At 60.4% G+C, this 22713-nt stretch overlaps 1 protein-coding gene across 3 annotated transcripts in view; it reads left to right on the top strand.

The window, feature by feature from the left end:
• The window catches only part of CARS1 (cysteinyl-tRNA synthetase 1), a 47419-nt gene extending 25608 nt beyond the window's left edge, over positions 1-21811 (top strand). For 2 of the 3 annotated variants that reach the window (XM_079930761.1, XM_079930762.1), the window contains 16 exons: positions 369-509; positions 703-791; positions 2398-2519; positions 6150-6262; positions 6675-6803; positions 7063-7192; positions 7278-7381; positions 7760-7857; positions 8031-8220; positions 8716-8784; positions 11052-11133; positions 17099-17179; positions 17726-17793; positions 20210-20269; positions 20671-20754; positions 21337-21806. In XM_079930761.1, the coding sequence (XP_079786887.1) occupies positions 369-509; positions 703-791; positions 2398-2519; positions 6150-6262; positions 6675-6803; positions 7063-7192; positions 7278-7381; positions 7760-7857; positions 8031-8220; positions 8716-8784; positions 11052-11133; positions 17099-17179; positions 17726-17793; positions 20210-20269; positions 20671-20754; positions 21337-21471 (1695 nt within the window). In that variant the 3' untranslated portion in view covers positions 21472-21806. Of the gene's footprint in view, positions 1-368; positions 510-702; positions 792-2397; positions 2520-6149; positions 6263-6674; positions 6804-7062; positions 7193-7277; positions 7382-7759; positions 7858-8030; positions 8221-8715; positions 8785-11051; positions 11134-17098; positions 17180-17725; positions 17794-20209; positions 20270-20670; positions 20755-21336 lie in introns of all 3 variants that reach the window. The other variant, XM_079930760.1, reaches the window with a different exon arrangement.
• The last annotated feature ends 902 nt before the right edge of the window (positions 21812-22713 follow it).

Below are 22713 nucleotides of genomic sequence, written 5' to 3'. Positions count from 1 at the left end.
CCGGCAGGGCGGCGTGGCCTTGGAGACTTCCCACCGGGACGTGGCTCCACCTCCTGTTGTGACCCTCCCCTCGAGCACTCAAGTGTCCAGGCTGTGGGTGACCACACCACGTGCTCTCCCACCCTGCCCCAGGCAGCCCCACTGCACCGCTGGGCCTCCCCAAGCCCACCCTGACCCTCCGGCGACACAGTCAGCGCTCTGAACACTCCGGCCTCTTAACCGCCAGGCCATCCGTGGGAGCGCCGTGGTCTCCTGGGTTGGGGCCGCGTCTGTGCATCCGAGGCCTTGAGCGACACGGATTGACCGTGCCAGCTGTGAGCCCGTGAAACTTGCACGTGTGTGCGGATGTTCTGTTTCTGTTTCTTCAGGTGCTGTTGGAAGAAGCAAAGGATCTGCTTTCCGACTGGCTGGATTCCATGCATGGCAGTGAAGTGAGCGACAATTCTATTTTCTCCAAACTGCCCAAGTTCTGGGAAGCGGAGTTCCACAAAGACATGGAAGCCCTGAACGTAAGTGTCGCCGACTGTCTTGACCTTGCTGTCTTGGGCTGAGGATCCCCCATGACCAGAAGGCCTTGTGGGATCCAGACCATTTCGCTTTGCAAGTAAATTCAGTTAAAGATGAGCGTGGGGGGGGGGGGGGCTTCTGGGCGCCAGCAGTGCTGCAGCTGCCCTTGAACCAGGACTTTGTCATTGTCCCCAGGTCCTCCCTCCAGATGTCCTAACCCGCGTTAGTGAGTACGTGCCGGAGATCGTGGACTTCGTCCGGAAGATTGTGGACAACGGTTATGGGTGAGCTTGGGGCCCTGCTCGGGGCTGCGCAGCATTCCAGGCAGGTTTTCCAGGGAGAGCGGCTCTCCTCTGGCTCCAGACCAGGAGCAGGGGAGTGCACGGTTTTGCTGCTCAGGGTGGTGGTGCCCTGGGGCTGCCGTTACAAAGCACCACGCGGCAGGCAGCTCAAACCACAGAAGAGTCAGTGCACAGCTCCAGGGGTTCCTTGTGCGTGCACACGTGCCGCTCGTCCCTCCCTTTGTGTCCCGATCTCCTCTTATAAGGACGCTGGTCGTACTGGATTAGGACCCCACCCTAATGGCCTCATTTTAACTTGATTCCCTCTGTAAAGACCCTCTTTCCAAATACAGTCAGACTCCGAGGTGCTAGGGGTCGGGGCTCCAGCGTGTGGATCTGGAGTACACGGTTGAGCCGTAACTTCGCCTTATCGGCAACCGCTTTCCTCTGTGCCACTTGGTTCTCAGCTTCCCAGTTGTTTTGTAAGAGAACCCTCTGGGTTTTCCTTGGTAGTGGCGGCTGTTCAAACAACCATTTAGCTGTACGGAGGCCATGTCTTTGTTCCAGGCAGGAAGGGGAAGCAGGAGGGTGGTGCTGGCTACACCCAGCCTGTCCCCGAAGCCCCCGGCAGGTTTGATCATACAGCTTGGGGCCTAGTCCAGGACCTGGGGCCACCCCCACCCAAGGGGCTGGCCAGCACCTCTGCCCAGGCCCGTGGCCTGCCCTGGGGACCACAGTGAGAGATGCTGTAGGTACCACCTGGCCCCTGGTCCACTGGGAAGCTCCCAGTTAAGGCCACGCGTCACCAGGTCCCCAAAGCAGCACGCTGTTGCCCTTGGGCACCTCCAGGTCTTTGGAGACGCAGGCCACGTGGTGTGGGCACTCAGAGTCTTCCTCGTGTCGGGTCCCAAGGCGGGTGGCCTTTATCCTTGCCGGGCCGGGATTTGGCCCCAGGTCACCGTCCTCACCATCTGCCTGCGTGGAACGCTTTTCATGTCTCTGAGTCAGCGTTTTCAGAAACAGGCAGCAAGTGGACCTGTGGACGGGGGCCAGGCGTCTGTGTGCTGATGCCAGGCCCCCGCCCAGGAGAGCTGCGGTCCCCCTCGCGCGAGGTGAGGCGGGCGGGGGCCTCGGAGCAGCAGGAAGTGCCTGGCACAGCGACCAGGCCGTGGGTTCTCGCGAAAGGACAACAGCTCCTTGCACCACCACCACCGCCACCCCCACCCGTCACACGGTCACCGTGGGGCAACTCCAGACTGCCAAGCTGAGTGACATGGGCAGGGCCACGGCGAGAGGAGACAGGGCATCCCGGCCTGGAGTAATCCCCACGCTCCCAGGAGGCAGAGCCTGGCGGGCCGGGCAGGTGGTGGCGTGTAGACAGAGGCAAGGGTGGCAGGGCGGAGGGACAGGCTGTCAGGGAGTGTGGAGTCCCTGTCCTGGCCCCTCTCAGCCCACACAGCAGCTCTGTTTGAACAGCCTCCTGGCCTCCCTGCAGCGTGGCTGAACCAGGGGAGGCTCGCAGCTGGAGCAGATGCCCCAACGGCCTGCGGGTGTCCAGGCCGGCCCGCGAGCACCTCATCACACCTCCCCCAATGGCTTTGTTTTCCAGCTACGTTTCAAACGGGTCCGTCTACTTCGACACGGTGAAGTTTGCCAACAGTGAGGGACACTGCTACGGGAAGCTGGTGCCTGAGGCCGTCGGGGATCAGAAAGCCCTGCAGGAGGGGGAAGGTAAACGGACCGGCTCGAAGTCAGAGCCAAGTGGAGCCGTGGCCTCACCGCACACGATCGGGGTCACCTAGGTTCACGGGGACCGTGGTTTTTCACCTAAAGGGATTTTAGGAGCTCTGTGCACTAAGCCCCTGAAATGTATTATTACTTAAGAAACAGAAGAGTGAGTGGCTGCAGTGCCATCCTGAGAAGCGCACAGACCTCGGGGCCTCGGCCATAGGGCTGGACTTTGCTGGTCTCTCGGCACCCAGAGCACCCAAGGGTCGGGTGGGCTGTGCTGGGCACCCAGGTGGGTGTGTGGAGAGGAATCAGATGGTGCTGAACCACGCGGGGCAGCGGGGAGCCTGCGGAGGGAAAACCCCAGGGTGCTGTGGTCGAAGGCGTGCAGTACCCCCAGTGAGGGAGTAGACATAAGATTGTTTACTTACCGATCCCACGAGGAGGGCCGGAGGTGGGCACTGGGCGGGGAAGGGCAGTCCCCCATCCCAGGGCAGGAGCGAGCAGCTGTTACTTGTAAGGCGGCTGTGGGAAAAGGAAGGTGGGAACTGAAGCCCGGTCCTTATCTGGAAGTCCAGACTGTGGCTGTGGGCAGAGCTGTCCTGCTGCCGTGAGAAGCTCGGGCAGCAGCTCAGAGCGGCTGTGTTCTCAGCGCAGAGAGTGTGACCATGTATAACGACAGCCCCGGGCCCATCTTGATCCAAACATTTTAAACAGAGACACAGTGCCTTTTCTGGGCCAGGCGGGATTCTACTTGTCTTTCATAAGTGTTTACTTTCACCCCCTCAGTGTATCGGGGGGAGCAGTGCAGGGGCTGCTCTCACACTGCCGGACACACGCTGTTTATCCACCAGCGTTTCTGGGATGCACTTTGGCCATAAATATGTTCATCTTTTTTTAACCACGGGTACAGTTTTCGCTTTTATCGTCCTTACATTTATTTATTTATTTTTTTAAGATAAAGGATGTTCTTTTTTTTTTTTTTTTTTCCTTTGACTGTGTTGGGTCTTTGTTGCTGTGCGTGGGCTTTCTCTAGTTGCAGCGAGCGGGGACTATTTTTTGTTGCGGTGTGGTAGCTTCTCTTATTGCGGAGCACGGGCTCTAGGCACGTGCGCTTCAGTGGTTGTGGCGCGCAGGCTCAGTAGTTGTGGCGCATGGGCTTAGTTGCTCTGTGGCATGTGGGATCTTCCTGGACCAGGGCTTGAACCCGTGTCCCTTGCATTGGCAGGCGGATTCTTAACCACTGCACCACTGGCAAAGTCCCTGTCCTTATTTAAATTTCACCATTAGGTATACTTAGAGCATAAGTATATACCAGCCTTATGTCCAGATTTTCAAATGTGACGATAAATGGACAGGTAGCTGTAAAGATGTGATGTATTAGACGTTGTAGAAGATATTAAACAATTAGAGGGTCTAGTGGGTGGTAAACTTCTGTCTGTATGCCGTTGCATGGTCAGCGGCCAGGCAGACTTGTGAATTTCCGGGCTGCGGTTGGAGGAGACACTGTCCAGGACTGAACTGAAGTCCTGGGTTGCTGACAGAGTCTCCCCAGACTTCAGGCCTTAGACAGACTCAGGAGTCTTTGTCAGGACACAAAGGCAGCTTTACTGTACAGGTTACAGTGCCGTCAACGTACGACTGTACGATGTTCGTACGTTTTGATCAAGTATCTTTACCTCAAGGGCTCTGTTCTAAAGAGATATCAGAACTTAAAACAGGACGACACAGAAACATGGAGGAAAGACAGACCAAGTTAGTTTAACAGCGTGACCATCCGACCCAACGGCGTTTCAGACTCACGGCCGCTGAGCAGGGCCAGGCATCGGAGGCGGACCACTCAGATCATGGCGCTCACGGTGGGAGAGGCACGTCAGGGGACCAGGAATGACACCAGGAGGGGGAAGCAGAGGGATCGTGTGGTTTCTCTCTCTTCCGTACAGAATCAGGAGCGAATAGCAAGCGTTACCAGGTAGTGACATTTGTGTCAAATGCAGAGTGGGGGAAGGGCGCGTGAGACAGCAGATCCTCTGTTACAGAAGTTTTCAAAGTTAATTTTTAAAGTTAGATACATTCATGAGTAACCATGTTCATTATAAAGAAAAGTTTAAAACCTCAAGGTATGTTATCTGTCCGGTAAAGGGTGGGTAAAAGAGAAGGTCCTGGCGCCAGGTCAGATTACGTTTTTGAGTAACTGCCGTCGCCGACGCCGTGGTTAAAATGCGCACGGTGAGAAAATAGATACAAGACCAGGGTGGCGCTTGTCCTGTTTGCTGGATGTGTCTGTGTCCTTCTTACATGGATTAAAAAACCCACAAACCCACAAGTCAAGACACCAACATGTTAATAGCAGTTACCCCTGCGTTTCCAACAACATGTTAATAGCAGTTACCCCTGCGTTTCCAACGACATGTTAATAGCAGTTACCCCTGCGTTTCCAACGACATGTTAATAGCAGTTACCCCTGCGTTTCCAACAACATGTTAATAGTTACCCCTACGTTTCCAACGACATGTTAATAGCAGTTACCCCTGCGTTTCCAGCGACATGTTAATAGCAGTTACCCCTGCGTTTCCAGCGACATGTTAATAGCAGTTACCCCTGCGTTTCCAACTGTGGCGCCTTTTCCTGGTTCTTGGTCGTGTTTTCCAAGTATTCTGCGTTTAGTGCCTGTTTCACCGTCACAGTCTTTGTGTTCAGCAGTGCCTCCGTCTGCACTGTGTCCCTCCCAAAGTGGCCTTTTTCCAGTCATCCTGCGTTTGCAGCCTGGACAGGAGAATGAGAGTCATTCCTGTTCTGGAGTTTTCCAGCAGGCGCCCTGGTGAGGCCCTCTAGGGCCTGAGTGCCGGGCAGGCCCCATCACCCAGCAGGCAGCCCCCACTGCCTCCCCACTCAGGGATGCTCCGCCTGCAGGCTGGGCTGACCGGTGGGTGTTCATTTTCAGGAGGCTGATGTGTCCGTGGCCCCAGCACGTGGTCTGGGGACGTCTCCCGTGGGGCCGTGGATTCCCGTTCTGGCTGGCTTCATCTGCGTTCAGCGGGTGTGGGGAGGGAGAGGGGGAGGGTCTTCCAAGGAAACGGAACTTGGCCCAGGGAGCAGTGCTCCCGTTCGCTCTTGGGGTTAGACTGGTCCATAGCCTCCTTCCCGCAGCTGCCCTGTGTGGACACGGGAGGCCCAGTGAGTGTCCTGATTTGCCACCTTCAGGCTGGGGGCGCCACACACAGCAGCCTGGTCGCCCTTACACCCCGCAGAACCACAGCCAAGAGGCCCGCCGGGTGTTAGTATAAGATCCCGCCTACACGAGCCCGGGTCCCCGAGGCAGCCCATGAGAACAGCGCCTCACACTCTGGGCCAGGCGCTGTCGTTGTCCTAGACGAGGGGCCGAGGTGGGGCGGCAGTGGAGGCAGGGGGTGCGGGTCCAGGTCCGGGGGTCGTTGCCCTTGGACGCCGGCTTGTGAGGCCGTGGCTTCTGAGCTTGCGGTTAGGGCTTTGTATCTAGACCCTGGGCAACTCCAAAATCTGGTCACAGTCAACTTGAAGGAGGGCTTGACCAAGTTAACAAACAAGTACCTGAATCGTCCCTGGACCGAGACAATTCCATCCACCGAGTACCCGCCTCCCCTGTGTCCGCAGGCGACCTGAGCGTCTCGGCCGAGCGCCTGAGTGAGAAGCGGTCCCCCAGCGACTTCGCCCTCTGGAAGGCCTCCAAGCCTGGGGAGCCATCCTGGCCGTGCCCCTGGGGAAAGGTGAGCACCCGGGATGGGGCCCCGGGCCTGGGGCCGTCACCTCCCTGCCTTCCTGGGACTTGCGTCTTCCGCTGCATGGCTGGGGTGGTGGCACTGGACCGCCTCGGAGGCCCCTCTGTCCCAACAGTCTCTGACCCGGGGTACTAGGGGACGGATCTGCCCTCCGACATCCCCTGCGACAACAGTCCTGGTGGCCCAGAGCTGTGGGAAGAGGTGTCGGGAGCGGGGGATTCCTTGGCCTTCGCGAAGCTTGTTGTGACTTTTATAGCCTGGGGCCCTATTCATCTTTTCGTGTGCGGGACTTGACCCTCGTTCCCATAGAGCTCAGGGGTTCTGAGGGTCGTGGACAGGGGAGCGAGTCCCGGCCCGTCACAGGGGGCGGTCAGGGCGCTCACCACGTTTGGGTCCCTAGGGGCGTCCAGGGTGGCACATCGAGTGCTCGGCCATGGCAGGCACCCTCCTCGGAGCCTCAATGGACCTTCACGGAGGGGGCTTCGACCTCCGCTTCCCCCACCATGACAATGAGCTGGCGCAGTCGGAGGTAGGGGCGAGGTCGCCGTCCTGGGCACACACGGGGGGCGGCGAGGTGCTCCCCAGCAGAGCCTGGCCTCCACGTCAGGGGCTCTGAACCACATTACTTAGTCCGGCTCGCGTGTGAGCAGCCTGGCCCTTGGCAGCACAGGCCCGGATTCACGCTGGGCGGCACTCCTTCTGCACGTCAGGTGCCCAGAAAGCGGCCGGCACCCGCTGTCCGGGCCGCAGCAGCGCCCCTGACCCCCGCGCCCGCCCTGTCCACGCAGGCCTACTTTGAAAACGACTGCTGGGTCAGGTACTTCCTGCACACGGGCCACCTGACCATCGCCGGCTGCAAGATGTCCAAGTCGCTCAAGAACTTCATCACCATTAAAGACGCGCTGAAGAAGCACTCAGGTAAAGAGGCCTGGACGCTTCTGTTGTCGGAGGCACGGGGTTGGAGCTGCTCGGGAGGTAAGGAGCCCCGCGCCTCTCTCCCCAGCCCGGCAGCTGCGCCTGGCCTTCCTCATGCACTCGTGGAAGGACGCGCTGGACTACTCGGCCAACACCATGGAGTCGGCGCTGCAGTACGAGAAGCTCCTGAACGTGGGTCCCGCCTCCCCGAGGCAGCTCTGGGCCAGCACAGGGGGAGGTGGTGCCTGCTCCCCGTGTCCCCCAGAGGGAACGGGACGTGGCCAAGGCCACTAAGCTCTGGGGGGAGGCCAGCTCCGCGCCACCTTCCCAAGACACCTCATGTCACGTGTGGCGCCTCTCATTCAGCCCCACCCGCTGGCTGCACCTCGGGCCCCCAAGGCTGAAACCGGACCCACTTGTCTCAAAGGAAAACCTTTCCCTTCCCTTCCTACACCTGTGTGACGTTCAGATCGCACCTGCAGTGGAGGCACGTCAGTGGAACGGCTCTTTCCCAGGTTTCTCTGGGATGGAAAGGTCTGAATGCTCTTAAAAGGAATTTTCATATTTTAGGAGTTTTTCTTAAACGTGAAAGACCTCCTCCGAGCCCCCGTTGAGGTAGCCGGTCAGTTTGAGAAGTGGGAAGACAAGGAAACAGAGCTGAACAAGAGGTGAGGCGGCGCCTTCTCTCTGGGGCCCACGGGCGGTCCCCGCAGCACGCCCGCCAGTGGGGAGGCCGGTGGCGCCGTCCCTCCCACTCGTGCAGAGCCACGCTCAGAACGGGCCGCCCCGGGAAGGTCGTCTGTCTGACGCCCCCCGCCTTCCTCTTCCGCTTCCCGTTCAGCTTTTACGACAAGAAGGCCGCGGTTCACGAGGCGCTCTGTGATAACGTCGACACGCGCACCGTCCTGGAGGAGATGCGGGCTCTGGTCGGCCAGTGCAACCACTACATGGCAGCGCGGAAGGCCGCCAGGAGGAGGCCCAACCGCGCCCTGCTGGAGAGCATCGCCCGGTACCTCACGCACATGCTGAAGGTGAGCCCCCTGCGACCGTGCCAGTGCGGGCCCGCGGGTCACGGGAGCCGCGCCGCTCTGTTCTCAGGTCCTGCCACGCCTGTGCCCGAGACAGCAAGCCCCCCGCCCCTGCCCTCGCTCCGAGCAATTTCGCCTCTTTGCCTCTGCTTTTCCCCTCCTGTCTGGAGGTTTGAAAAGCACAAGGGCTTTCTCCCACAAGTGGCCCTAACATGTTGTTCACCACGCCCACTTCGTGCTGACAAGTCCCGGGTCCTCTTCAGGGGGCTCCGTGGTCCAGCGGCTCAGGCTGGGAAGGGGCCGGAAGGGCAGCGGGAGCCAGACCTCGTCCTGGGTCAGGTGCGGGGGCACCCAGGCCTAGGTTTCCATCTCTCCCCACCCGGCAAGGCCGTCGGCACTTCGGCCCACCCCTCCCGGGCGCAGCGGCGTGTTTCGAGGACCGGTCCCCGCCTCCCACCTCTCAGGACCTCCTGTCCTGCATGCCTCTTTCTTCCCTAGATCTTCGGGGCCATAGAAGAGGAAAGCTCTCTGGGTTTCCCCGTTGGAGGACCTGGAACCAGCCTCAATGTGAGTAAAGCACACCTGGGCCCAGAGAAGCTCCCTGCTGGCCACCCCGCCAATTTGGTGTTCCCTCCTGGGGCGTCTGAGACCAGCAGTAGGTCCCATCCTGCCCTGGGCCCTCCAGCCTGAGCCCCACGTGGCCGAGTCTCGGCCTGGCTGGGGAGTTGGGCACAGTCCGCCCCCGTCCTCACCACCAGCTGTGTTGTCTTTGTGAGCTCGGTCCCAGGAGACCAGGCTGCACGGGACGGTCCTCAGCCCCCAAGCATCTGGGCCATGGCCACGGGGCATCACCACGGCCATAGGGCGTCAGGAGTCCCACGCTCGCGTTTCCCGGTGTGCGTGCACCTGTAGGCAGACGACATGTGGAACCGTCTGTCCAGTGGGTCCGTGCAAGTGAGAAAACTCGCCAGTGGTTGTTGGTGTCTCCTTCGAACTTGGCATCCGGGCAGACACACGGTTTCTGCTGCGGGAGGAACATCACGTAGGACAGGCACACACTCAGGTTCATCTGAGACGCGCTCGCCCTCCTCCCCTGGTTGGGAACGCTCTTTAAGTATTTGGTTAGAAGGCACATATAAATGCTTACACGTAACGGGTCAAGTCCAAAGTAAAAAGGCAAAACCTTTTAAAAGTCCTGTTACCCAGTGAGGGACGGCGTGAGGCACTCTCTCCTGCGGACGGAGTTTAGGGGTGTTTCCCCGGGAGCTGACTTGCACCCCAGGAAACAGAATGCCAGGCCCTGTCCCCGGGCCCCTTGTCAGCCTTGGAAGTGGCTGTTGCTGTGGTACTTGGTGCTTTTTAGGAAGGAAACCCACGCGGTTGCTTTGTTTTCTCGTGTAAGCAATACTAGACGTGTATTATCTTTAAGGAGAAACACACACTAGAAACACCTTGGAAGGAAGTCTGCCTTTGAGCTTTAAAAAAATGTGTCCAGGGCTTCCCTGGTGGCGCAGTGGTTGAGGGTCCGCCTGCCGATGCAGGGGGCGTGAGTTCGTGCCCCGGTCCGGGAGGATCCCACGTGCCATGGAGCGGCTGGGCCCGTGAGCCATGGCCGCTGAGCCTCCGCGGCGGTGAGAGGCCCGCGTACCACAAAAATAAAAAATAAAAAAATGCGTCCAGCATCGGATGCCTGGTGTTTCTGGCCCCCAAGCCTCCTCCACCCGCCCTTTGAAGACAGCTGCCTGGAATAAGCGGCCCCGAGAAGCGTGGTGGGTGCCAGCTGGGCCGAAGGACAGGCCCGAAGTCACGCCTTCCAGAGTTCACGGCTTTACTTCCAGACCTGCATGGTTTTAGGAGCAGGTCTTGAACCACCTAGTACTGAGCGGTCTACAGCGTGTGCTCGGGTAGTGTAGTCAGCTGGGCCGCTGGGGGTGCTGGCCTGAGACCCTCCTCCAGGCCGACCTCAGGTACGCTGGCCAGCTCCCCGCAGCGAGGCTCCCCTGCGGCCGTGTACGTGTGTGGGTGGGTAGGCGTGTCCTCAGCCCACGCGCAAGATTGGGCCTGAAGTGGCTTAGGCCGTGCTGAGGGCTTGGTGGCCTCACTAGCCTTTGCATTTGATCGTTGGGATTTTGGTCACTGAGCTGCACGGAGGCACAGAGACCTTGCTCAAAAGTCTAGTGGAAAAATATGGTAGATGTAACAAAAAAGGTTTTCCATAAAATTGTTATTTCTCTGGTTTGGATTCGCCCTCTTGGGTTTTCCTTTTCCAGTGGGCTTTGCGTCCCACAGCCACCTCTGAGTCACCGCGGGTGGTTCAGTGTTGCGCAGACGTGAGGGTGCGTGTGGACAGCAGACAGTTGATGGTACACAGGCGTGTGTGTGGCCTCAGGTCGGACCCAAGCACGGCCGGGCTCTGTGGTGCCGGCCCCGGTGGAAGGGAGGCCCCAGCCCAGGAGGAACGGCCTCAGCCTCAGAAAACCATCCCTCCTGGGAACGCTCAGTGTCACCTTACGGACAGGCTTTTAACAGCCGTGTGTCTGCCTGAGACAAAGGGGCTCCTGTGAGCCACTGGGCGGGGCCGCCCACAGGACTCAGTTCGCTGGGGGGAAGGGGACCCTCTTACTGTGCTGTCCGCGCCGCCACGCGGGACGCCCCCGCGTCCATGAGCCGACCGTTGGGGATGGGCACGCGCACCCTGGACGCGGGTCACAACGGGGCGTCCGCCAGCCACACGTCCCTTGGCAGCCCTGCCCTGCGGCGCGTGTACTGGGCTCTGTCCTTCATAAACACGAGGGTGGCTGGTCTCTCGGTGACCCAAAATATTCTCTCCGCAGCTCGAGCCCACAGTCATGCCGTACCTGCAGGTGTTGTCGGAGTTCCGGGAAGGAGTGCGAAGGGTCGCCCGTGAGCACAGAGGTGAGGCCGTCACGCGCTCCGTGGCCTGGGCACGCCTGGCCGGTTCTCTGCTGCATGTTGTCCTGGGTGCTGTAGGCGATGAGCAGCGTCCCTGGCCTCTGATCACGAGATCCAGGGACCCCCCCCCCCCGCCCCAGTCAAGTCCTGGCCTCTGATCACTAGATCCAGGGACCGCCCCCCGCCCCAGTCAAGTCTTGGCCTCTGATCACGAGATCCAGGGACCCCCTCCGCCCCAGTCAAGTCCTGGCCTCTGATCACGAGATCCAGGGACACCCCCCGCCCCAGTCAAGTCCTGGCCTCTGATCACGAGATCCAGGGACCCCCCCGCCCCAGTCAAGTCCTGGCCTCTGATCACGAGATCCAGGGACCCCCCCCCCCCGCCCCAGTCAAGTCCTGGCCTCTGATCACGAGATCCAGGGACGCCCCCCGCCCCAGTCAAGTCCTGGTAGCCACGCAGACGTCTAGACCAAGTGCCCCTACGGTCAGGGCAGCCGAGCAGAGCCTGGGGACACTGAGGGGCCAGCGTTTCCTCACCTCTTTTGTTTGTGGTGACTCGGTTCTGCTCTCTGGGGCGTCCGCAGGGTGAGGACTGGAGGTGTCCTTGTCCCTGCCCTGCAGAGGCTCCGTGGTGACTGCACAGCCTCTGCTGGGGACAGTTCTAGGTTCTGCTCGGGGCCTCGCCAGCGGCCCTGGGGACTTGGGATGAGCTGGGATCAAACGTGTTGTCTTTGGGGCCAGTTTTGAGCAGTTGTTAAGTGGGCGGTGAGTGGCCTCAGTCAGGCAGTCTGCTTCTTACTGTGGTGGTCTGGACTCACAAATGACCACCACGGCTAAAACTGACCTTGCGAGGTTCCGGGCCTGGTCCAGCTGCTGTCCTCACGTTGCTTCTTTAATGTTCGTGATTGAACAGAGGTGGGCAGCGAAGCCCCTGGAAGGTAGAGGCCTCGCCTGGGGTCACGTGGGGGTCGGGGCAGACCCCCACTGTCGTCGCCTGGTGTGCTGTGCCCCCCCCCCCAGTCCCCTGTGTGATGAGAAGTCACACCTGGAGCTCATCCGGGTGGGGCCTCCCAAGGGTGGAGCCGGCAGAGGCCAGATAGGCGGTCAGGGAGCCTCCAGGGGAGCTATGCCTCAGTGGGGAGTGGGCAGGCCCCGGGGTGGGGCGGGAGCTGGCCGGGGCCTGTCCCAGGGCCAGCAGAGCAGGGGGGCTCTACCGACAGAGAAGAAAGAAGCAGTTTCTCCTTTAGTGCCCACAGTCCATTTGGCCAGAGAGCTCAGGCCTGGCCAGCAGGGATGTGGAGTGTGGGTGTGTGACCAGGAGAGGCTTGGGAAATTGGGAAGAAGTTAGAAGGGCCGGGACGGGCACACGGTCAGAATGGGAGACCGGCAGGGCGTCACTGGAGAGATGGTAGCCATTAGCTGTTGTCGTTCTTTTATTGTGGTTAAATGTACACAATGTAGGAGTTTCCACCTCAGCCATTTCTAAGTGTAAAGTTCAGTGGCCTTAAGTGATTCACATTGTTTTGAACCATCACCCCCATCCATCTCTAGAACTTTCCATCTTCCCAAACATCTGTCCCCGTTAAACACGCACTCCCCTCCCCTCCCGCAACCCCTCATTCCCACCGTCTACTTTCTGTCTCTCTGGATGTGACTTCTCCAGGGACCTCATGTGAGTGGAATCAGACAGCATGTGTCCTTCTACGTCTCGCTTATTTCACTGAGCGTAACGTCCTCAAGGTTCATCCACGTTGTAGCTTGGGTCGGGATTCCCTTCCTTTTCTTAAAAAAAAAAAATTATTTATTTATTTTTGGCTGCACTGGGTCTTGGTTGCCGCACGCGGGCTTTCTCTAGTTGAGGCGAGCGGGGGCTGCTCTTCGTTGCGGTGCGCAGGCTTCTCATTGCAGTGGCTTCTCTTGTTGCGGAGCACGGGCTCTAGGCACGCGGGCTTCGGTAGTTGTTGCACGCGGGCTCGGTAGTTGTGGCTCACGGGCTCTAGAGTGCAGGCTCAGTAGTTGTGGCATGCGGGCTTAGTTGCTCTGCGGCATGTGGGATCTTCCCGGACCAGGACTTGAACCTGTGTCCCCTGCAATGGCAGGCGGATTCTTAACCACTGTGCTCTTCCAGGGAAGCCTCTCCCTTGCTTTTTAAGGCTGAGTAACATTCCATTGTGTGGATGGACCATATTTTGCTCATCCGTTCATCTGTGGGTGGAGCCCGTCTCCTTTTGTAGCATCTCCAAGCCTGCGCCTGACAAGGTCTCCCTGCTCACTGCCCATCTGTTTTCCACTCCCGTATCACAGCCCCGCCCCACAGTAACCAGCCCTGATGGATGCAGGCTGCCCCGCCCTGAGCCTTGTGGCTCTATGGACAGTACACACGGGGAAGGGTGCGGACCGCAGTTGCAGGGTACGGGGAGGTGCTGGCAGGGGCATCCAGCAGATGGCCACACAGAGACACGCTCCTTCCCTTCTAGAGCCTGGAGTCAGAGCCCCTTGGCGTCTGCAGGGCTGTGAGGTTCCCGGGGCTAGCACGCTTTGCCAGGTGCCCTGGGAAAGTCGCCGCCTTGGCCCACGTCCAGGGAAACCTGTTTTCCTTTGCTGGGCTCCGTCGTGGTGGTGCAGCTGCTTCCTTCCAGAAGGGGCCCTGCCAGCCACCGGCTGCCCCGTCTCTGTGCACCCACCACTGGGAGCCAGTCCACACAGATCCGCCCATCCCCACTGCTGTCCCAGTGCCTCTTCTCCACGGGGCAGCCTCCGCTCCTGTCTGGGCCTTGCATGAGGTTCCATCCCAGCCCCAGATTCAGTAGCCGCAACTTCAGACCCGGATTTGCACAGCATTGGGAAGACCCCAAGAGCCTTGGCTTCACTCCTGCTGGCATGGCAGGTGGGCGGGGTGGGGGACGGCATCTTCTGTCTCCATGTACGGGCTTCTCCCCGCACCCCACCCTGGAGGCAAGCTCCCCGTCTGTGCTCTTTTAAGGTTGCATTAGCTGTTCTGAGACCTTTGTTCCATATGTTTAAGAGTTGGTTTATTGAATTCCTCGAAAATATCCCACTGGGGTTTTCCTTTAAACAGAAATAACTTACTGAAGTGAACTCGCGTAACGTAAGCCTGGCCGTTGTAAAGTGACCCCTTCAGTGGCGCTGAGTGCCTTCCCAGTGTTGTGCAGCCACCGTCTCCTGGTCCCAGCATGTTTCCACCCTCCAGGGTCACGCCCCCTGCCCCAGCCCCTGGCAGCCACCAACCTGTGTTCTGTCTCTGGGTTGACCTGTTCTGGGCATTTCACATAAATGGAGTCACACAGTGTGACCTCTTTTCTCTGGCTTCTCAGCAGAATGTTTTCGGGGTTGTCCACACTGTAGCACGTGGCGGTGCTTCATGTTTTTAGGGCAGAGTGATCGCCAGATACGTGTACCGCTTCCATGTATCCATTCAGCCGTTGATGGGTGTTTGCACCTTTGGTGAACAGGGCTGCTGTGAACATGCATGTGTAAGCATCAGATTGGGTCCCTGTTTTAGTTGTTTTGGGTACACACTTAGGAGAGGAATTGTGGGATTACACGGTAATTCTGTGTTTAACTTTTTCAAGACCCACCAAAGTGTTTTGCATGGTGGCTGAACCATTATGTGTTCCCACCAGCAGTGCGCGCGAGGGTTCCAATTTCTCCACATCCTTGTCAGTCCCTTTTATTTTCTGTTATTGTTAATAGCCGTCCTGGTGGGTGTGAAGGGGAATCTCATTGCGGCTTTGATTTGCATTTTCCCTGACGAGTAGTGACAACGAGCTGCTTGGCCGTCTGAACCTCTCCTTTGGAGAGTTGTCTATTCAGGCCCTTTGCTCGTTTTTTTTTTTTTTTTTTTTAATAATTTTTTAAAATAAATCTATTTATTTTTGGCTGCGTTTTTTGGGTATTTGTTGCTGCGCGCAGGCTTTCTCTAGTTGCGGCGAGCGGGGGCTGCTCTTCGTTGTGGTGCGCGGGCTTCTCATTGCGGTGGCTTCTCTTGCTGCGGAGCACGGGCTCTAGGTGTGTGGGCTTCAGCTGTGGCACGCGGACTTAGTTGCTCTGCGTCATGTGGGATCTTCCCAGACCAGGGCTCGAACCCGTGTCACCTGCATTGGCAGGCGGATTCCTAACCACTGCACCATCAGGGAAGTCCCCCTTTGCTCATTTTTACTTGGGTCATTTGTCTTATTGAGCTGTAGGAGCTCTTTCTTTATGGTGGGCACTAGACCCTCTTCAGAAATGTAAGTCGGGAGAGGCTGGAAGAGAAAGCCGGCTCCTAAAGTGAGAAAAAGGTTTGGAAGGAAATCCCGGGGCCCAGTTTGAGCTCCGTGGACCAGAGCAGGTCTCAGATGGAGGTGAGGGTCGCTCTCTCAGCCTTGTGGAGGCCACCTAGAGGATGGCGCCTGAGGGGCCCCAGGGAGGGGTGTCCCTCCCCTGGGGGTATGGCGGGGAGGCGGGGTTGGGTCTGAGGGTGTGGAGGGGAGTTGGTGGCAATGATGGCAGGGCCAGCCTGCTTCCCTTCCCGTTACGGTGAGCAAGCATCCGTTGGGCACTTGCCTGGGCCGGTGCCCTGGGGTCTCCTCAGGGCTCTGGGGGGACCCGTCTGAGCAAGGGGCCCCGAGGGGCAGAATGAGGGGAGGGACCAGATACAAAGGGCCTCGTCCCACCAGCCCTGCTGCGGGGCTGGAACGGGGCTTTTCCTTGACTGGTGCTGGGAAGCGGGAGACTGTGCGTCTCGCACGTGTGGCCGGGGCTCGGGCATCCCCTGAGATGTGTGGGGCATCGTCCGTTCATTCATTCACCCGTGAGTGGACTTGCGGGGCACCTGCACAGTGCTGTGGGAGCACCCCGGGTTCTGGGGACACAGTGGAGACAGGACAGGTGAGTGAGTGACCACGTGGGCCGTGGTCAGTGCTGCGGGGAGGGACAGCGCAGGGCGGGAGGGGTCTGCTTTGCTGGCGCCAGCTGGAGTTCCCACTGGCCCAGTTCTTAGCCCGGAGCTGAATCTGCTTCACCCTGAGGTCAGGGTCTCAGAGCTGGAATGTCCGGGTGAGCCTCTCCTGACGTCTGCATGAACGTGTTTAGCTGGGCTTGAGCCCATATGGACTCTTCAAGCCCAAGTATAAACGGGCTGGCCTCTCCCTGGTCTGGCTGGGCATCAGACACCCTGGGCGCCGTCCGTGATGGCCGTTACAGGACTCTCCCAGGCTCCCCCGAGCTCGTGGGCCTTCACCGGCCCTAACCAGGTGGTGCAGAGGTTAACACTGTCCAGACTTGAAGGGCCCGTCCCGTCAGGCCCAGAGGCCACGCCAGCCGTCTGCTCAGCTCTGCCCACTCTGGCTGCTGCGTGTGTGCCATCTCTCCTGGAAGAGGCACTTCAAAGCCAGTGGGCCGGCCAGGCTCCCCGGGCCGCTGCCCGTTCAAGCCCTGCTCTGGGCGACCACTTCCCTCGGCTGGGGCGAGGCTGGCCAGGAGCGCCAGTGCCCAAGGCAGAGTGTCACCGAGGTGGGGCGTGGGTCCCACCCCCAGGCCTTTGGCCCCTTCTGATCCCTTGCTGGGCCGGGGCCCTGGACGGTGGGACGCGGCCGCCTCTCTCAGGATCGCCTTGCCAGGGCCGCGGGGGCTCGGCGCTCCCAGGCGCCTTCCCGAGTGACCGGGGAGCTCATTCCTGTGCAGCAGAATCCTAGTGCCCCTGGGCCTGCCGCCCGCAGGGCTCTCCCCAGTCCGTGCACCTCTGCGGTCAGTGCCCGCCTCTGAGCAGGGCCCTGAGCCGGTGCACAGGCCACGGGTCCAGGGGCTGCTCTGGGCTCACCAGTGGCCGCGACCTCTGTGTCTCGGCTTCTCCTGCATCTGTGGCCAGTGGAATAGCCCGGCCCCTCCAGAGGCACAGGGGGGCGCTCTTCCGTGGGGCCCGGGCGTTTCCGGGCCCAGTGGACCGAACCGCTTCCTCTGTCCACAGTCCCCGAGGTCCTGCAGCTCAGCGATGCCTTGCGGGACGACATCCTGCCTGAGCTGGGGGTGCGGTTTGAAGACCATGAAGGTGGGTCCTCTGGGCGTGACACCGGGTCAGGGGAGGGACACAGGGTGGAGATTGCTTTTGAGAGGAAGAACTCCGGGACGGGTCCGAGGACGCTCCGCCTTTTACGTGGTGAACCCCCCGTGATGTGTGGTCCTGGGGGACCTGTAGTTGTACCTTCGTGGGCATCACTGCCAGCACCTCCTCTCCTGCGGCCTGACTGCCCGGCGGCCCTGTTTTTGCGGGGCCACTGGCCGCCTTTTCTCATGGCCTGTCACGTGGGAGGCAGCCTGTGTCATGTGGATCGTCAGCAAGTTTCACAGCTTGTGTTTCGACTTGGTGGGAGTTTGGGCTGCATGGAAAATTATTGGATTTTAAACACTCAGATGAATGTCTTATTTTATGACTCCTGGGTGCTCGGTCTTGAGCAGCAAGGCCTCCCCACAGCACAATTAACATTTGACCTATGCGAGCAGGAAGGAGGCCCCGGCTTCTCTCGGGGGCCCCGTGGGCGGGAGTGGTGTGGGCAGCGCAGGGCTCGGCCTCGTCTCACGGCTGTTGGCCTTTCAGGACTGCCCACTGTGGTCAAGCTGGTGGACAGAGATACCTTACTGAGAGAGAGAGAAGAGAAGAAAAGGGTGAGTAAAACCGCAGTGACCTGAGCTGGGTGTTTTGGTTTTTGTTTTAAGTTGTTCTTCTTATTTTTTTTTTTATTGTCTGCGTTTGGTCTTCATTGCTGCACGCTGGCTTTTCTCTAGTTGCAGCAAGCGGGGGCTGCTCTTCGTTGTGGTGCGTGGGCTTCTCATTGCAGTGGCTTCTCTTGTTGCGGAGCACGGGCTCTAGGCGCGCGGGGTTCAGTAGTTGTGGCTCGTGGGCTCTAGAGCGCAGGCTCAGTAGTTGTGGCGCACTGGCTTAGTTGCTCCGTGGCATGTGGGATCTTCCCGGACCAGGGCTCGAACCCGTGTCCCCTGCACTGGCAGGCGGATTCTCAACCACTGCGCCACCAGGGAACTCCCTGAGCTGGGTGTTTATTGAAAAAGTAAATATCACTGGAGTTTTTATACTTCATCTTTAGGAGTTGGCATTTATACTCTTAGTAAAAAGACTAGATAGGTAACTACTTGGCAATTTTCTAACAACAACAACAACAAGATCCAGCTTCTGATGAAGGACCCGGGGTACAAGGGAAGACTTGTCACCTCTGGGAAACTGCGAAGCTGACAGGTGTGGTCATACTTCGCCCTCACCTGAAGTGGTGTCTCCCTGTCCCTGGGGTTGAATGTGTCACAGTCACACCTCCACCCACTCCCGCCCCCAGCACCGTCCTTCTCACGCCTCAGATGTTACTACACCTCCGTGAGCAGGGCTGAGCCAGGGACTCCGTGAAGTGGGACAGTCCCTGCTCTCGGGGACCTCAACGTCCCATAGAAAGAGAGAGGCAGGAACAGACGCAGTGCCTGTCAGATCTGCTGGGCACAGCTCGCTGGGTGTGGGGCCCGAGAGGCCTTAAGAAGAAACCCCAGGGAGAGGAGTTTGGGAGGCTGGGAAGGGGCCTCGACAGGTGTCCACAAGGAGAACTGACGGGTGGGTGGGTGGTCAGGGAGAAGAGCGGGGAGGCTGGCCCGGGGCTTCGCTGGGCGCCGGGGACGCTGGTGTGGACGCCAGGAGGGGCCGAGTTTGAGAATTAAGGAGCCCGGGTGCCGGGGAAGGTCTGGCTGGAGTCAGGCTGGTGTGAGGTTCCGGGAGCTGGGCTTTGACCCCAGTCCAGGCCCTTCTTGGCCCCTCCCCCCCCTTCCATCCCGTTCGGTCACCCCCGCTGGCGTCACGTCCCCTGGGTCGGGTTCTCCCCATCCTTGGACACCGCAGCGTGTGGGCCGCCCCCGGCCCTTCCCCGGAGGTGACGTGGGGCTCACTCCCGCTCTCCCCCCAGGCGGCCCGGGGCGTAAAGACGGGGCAGTGAACTTGGATCGGTCACCCCTGCCCATGTCTTCACTGGCCGTAAGGCCTTCGCGGGAGGGATTTGCCATACACCTTCCCCCTGGTAGCTCGAGTTTCCAGTCGAGGGAATCCCACCCCAACCCCCGTGTGTGGAGGCACCTGGGACCACGGCCTCGTAGGCTGTCTTCTGCTCCCCCAGCGGGATAAGCACCTCTGGTCTCTAAGTGGAAAAGCAAAAGCCCTCGGCACCCGTCTTCCCACCTCCCAAGCTCCGTGCCGGGTCCCTCTTCCTCCGTCCACCCTCAGCCCCTCCTGCTCTGCTCAGGTTCTCCGGTGACAAGGCGCATCCTGGGGTGGCCCCGCCCTTGACCCCTGCTCTCTGGGACCCTCCCTTTGCTTCCCCCACTGCACTGCCTGCATTTCCCGCCTCTCTGGCGTCCCCCCACCCAGGTGACCTCACCCCGTCCCAGGGCCCCTCTGCCACCTGTGTGCCTGTGACCGCCGAGTCCTCTCTGGCCCAGACTCCTGTGTCCAGCCGCCTACCTGAGGGCTCCGCTTGGCCAGGAAGCACCCGAAACCCAAGACGTCCAAGAGGGAACGCGTGACCTTCGTTCCCCAAACCCGTTCCTCCTTCCTGTCCGGGGCACACGCCGTCCACATGGTGGCCCGAGCCCAAACCTCCCGAGGCAGCCTCGGGCCCCTCCTCACGGGCGCCCAGCCCAGCCCCCAGGCCCTCCCTCCCTGCCTCCTGCCCAGACGCTGCCTGCCTGGTGGGAAGTGGGCTCTGGCTCCCACCCGTCTCCTCCAGCCAGCCCCCCTCCCGCCCTCCCTAGGTGCCTGGGCCCCTCAGGGTTGGCCCTCGCCGTGCTGTCCCTGGTCCCACACCCGACCGCAGCCCCCCTGCTGCCGGGCAGGTCTGGTCCTTTCTTCATGTTGGTTGTGCTGCAGGTGACCTCACGCATGGTGTCCAGTCACCGCCCCGTGTCGAGAGCAGGGCTGGGTCAGAGCCCAGCTCACAGGGATGGGCGGGGGGACGGCAGGGAGCTTGTCCTGTCCCTCTCCCACCCAAGAGGGGCCTGGGCAGCTCCAGCTCACGGGGCGTTTGCTGTCCCCCAGGCTGAAGAAGAAAAGAGAAGGAAGAAAGAGGAGGCCGCCAGGAAGAGACAAGAGCAGGAAGTAACGTCTGCTCAGGGGCGGGCTGCTGGCGGAAACGCACTTTGACCCCATGCCCTACCCCCTGTGCCTCCTTGGGGCCCAGCCGGGCGCCCCCTCTGCCTCTGTCCCCAGCGGTGGCCCCTCATACAGTGCCCCAGGGAGGCCGGGAGCCCTGGGCGGGGACAGACGTGGCCGCGAGCTCCAGGACGGCTTCTGTGGCCTCGATCCTGCTGTGCTGCGTGCACGGCCGTACCCCTGTTCCTGCAGAGAACACCTGGCTCCCTCCTTTCACTTCCCTCTGCCCAGCCGTCGCTCCCTGAACCTGGGGGCTGGGGTGGGAGCCGACACGGGGTCACGGGCATGGGTCACGGGCATGGGTCCCCCCGCGGGCTCGGAGCAGCGACCCCATGTCTGTGTTCCAGGCGGCAAGGCTGGCCAAGATGAAGGTTCCGCCCAGCGAGATGTTCTTGTCAGAAAGCGACAAGTATTCCAAGTTCGATGAAAACGTAAGAAATCCTTTCTTTCTTTTCAGAACGTTGTTAGACCATTAAATTGGGATGACAGGGGTTTTCAAACTTGGCTGAGAAGATTCTCTGTCCAGGGTGCTGTTTGCAGGAAGGCGGGCTTATGTGGGGCTGTTTCAGGTCCAGCACGTGCAGCCCAGTACCCAGGGCCGCCCCTCCCTCACCGCGGCCCAGCGGCTCTGGTGCCGGGTGTTGTGGCCTGGGCCGGTTGATGGATTTGCAGGGACTCACCCCACAGACAATCCAGAAGGGCCATGGCACAGATGTGCCCATTGCTCCAGGGGCTCTTCAGCGTGGCTACTCATGGCTGCTTGGCCTCGAGACCCTCAGGCCTCCCTCACTGGTCTTGTACGTATTTGCTCGTATCAGAACCATGTCGACCTGGTGGGGAACGGTGCCCCTCACCCCTCAGGCAGGGGGGCACCCCAGGATGGTCGCTTCCCAGAGGCTAGCACGGGCACCTCGGAGCAGTGCGCTGGGTCCAGAGCGTGGCGGGGAGTGGATGCCGGGCAGGCGGACTGGCCTGGTCGGTGGGCAGTGACCGCCCGTGCTCTCGCCTTTCAGGGTCTGCCCACACACGACACGGAAGGCAAAGAGCTGAGCAAAGGGCAGGCCAAGAAGCTGAAGAAGCTCTTCGAGGCCCAGGAAAAGCTGCACCAGGAATACCTGCAGCTGGTTCAGAATGGAAGCATCCCGTGAAGGTGGGGCCGAGGCTCCACACCGCCCCGGGGGCACCAGCTCCCCACCCCGGGGACTCTGCCGCCCGCCCTCGGGGCCTAAGTTAAGGGTTCTGTCCGGAGAGGGCTGGGCCACCTCCGGCTCTGAAACGTCAGCAATAAAGTCTTCCCAACGCGAGGCCGGGCTCTGTCTGCCGTCACCCTGCATGGTCAGCGCACGAGGGGGCCCGGCCGGGCTGCGTGGTCAGCAGGTCACGACACGGGAGCTCAGGCCACTGAGCGGCTGCAGCTGAGGACTGTCCCCCCCCGCCCCTGCCCCCGTGCAGATGGCTATCGGCTAATCTCTGGTGTGTAGGCGCATTAGGAGGCATTTGAGTAGGAAAAAGACAGGCTCAAGCTGGCAGAGCCCGCTGGCGCCTCGCACAAAGGCTGCTCGGCCGGGTGCCCGGGTCCTGCTGGGTCAGCTCGGCACCCTGTCTCCGCAGCGATTCCGCGGGCGGGCGGGCCGGCTCAGCACGGCTGGCGATGAGGTGGGAGGAGGGGGGTCTCAGCAGCACAGGGCAGCGATGTCCCAGGTCCCAGCCAGGCGAGCGTGTCCTCACCAGCCTGCTCTCGCATTCTTACTCCCGGGGCTGAGAATCCCCACCTGAGCTCCAGGCCTGGATGGAGCAGGGTGGCAGCGAGCCGGGACCGGCTCCACCTGCAGAAGCGCGGGGCCAGGTCAGATCCGCGAGAACCGGCGATGGAGCCCTCGGGGCTGGGAGACGACATCCAGGTCTCGCTCGCGGCGATGGCGAGGCAGGGGGCTGGGGTCGGGGTTGGCACTGTCCAGTGGTGGCCACGCTCACCCTTCACCCCCGCGGCCTGCTCGTAGGAGCATCACCCCCAGAGCAGGCGGGGAGCAGCCTGCTGGCCGGTGCCGGCTGCTCTGGGGGGCTCCCACCCACCCAGCCACACGTGGAGCACGACAGCTGTGACCCCACGACGACAGGCCCTGCATATGTTCGACTTTTGAACCTTGTAAATGTTCTACGTTAAAAAAAATAAGCCAGTAAGAAAAAAGGCCCCAAAACGAAGTGGAGCAAACCCAGGGCAGTTACCTACCTAACAAGTCACCCCAGCATTTAGTGCCTGAAGTGACAACGAGCTTATTATTGACCCTGGGGGTTCCAGGTTGACCGGCTCCTCTGGGCGGGTCTGAGTCAGGGCCCCACACCGGGTGCGGTCAGAGGGCGGGGGGTCTGCGTGCTCATGCCCGGGTCCT

This window comes from Stenella coeruleoalba (assembly GCF_951394435.1).
Source record: "Stenella coeruleoalba genome assembly, chromosome: 8".
NCBI classification, from domain to species: domain Eukaryota; kingdom Metazoa; phylum Chordata; class Mammalia; order Artiodactyla; family Delphinidae; genus Stenella; species Stenella coeruleoalba.
Note: the sequence above shows the minus strand (reverse complement) of the source record. Positions and strands in the feature narration are given on the sequence as shown.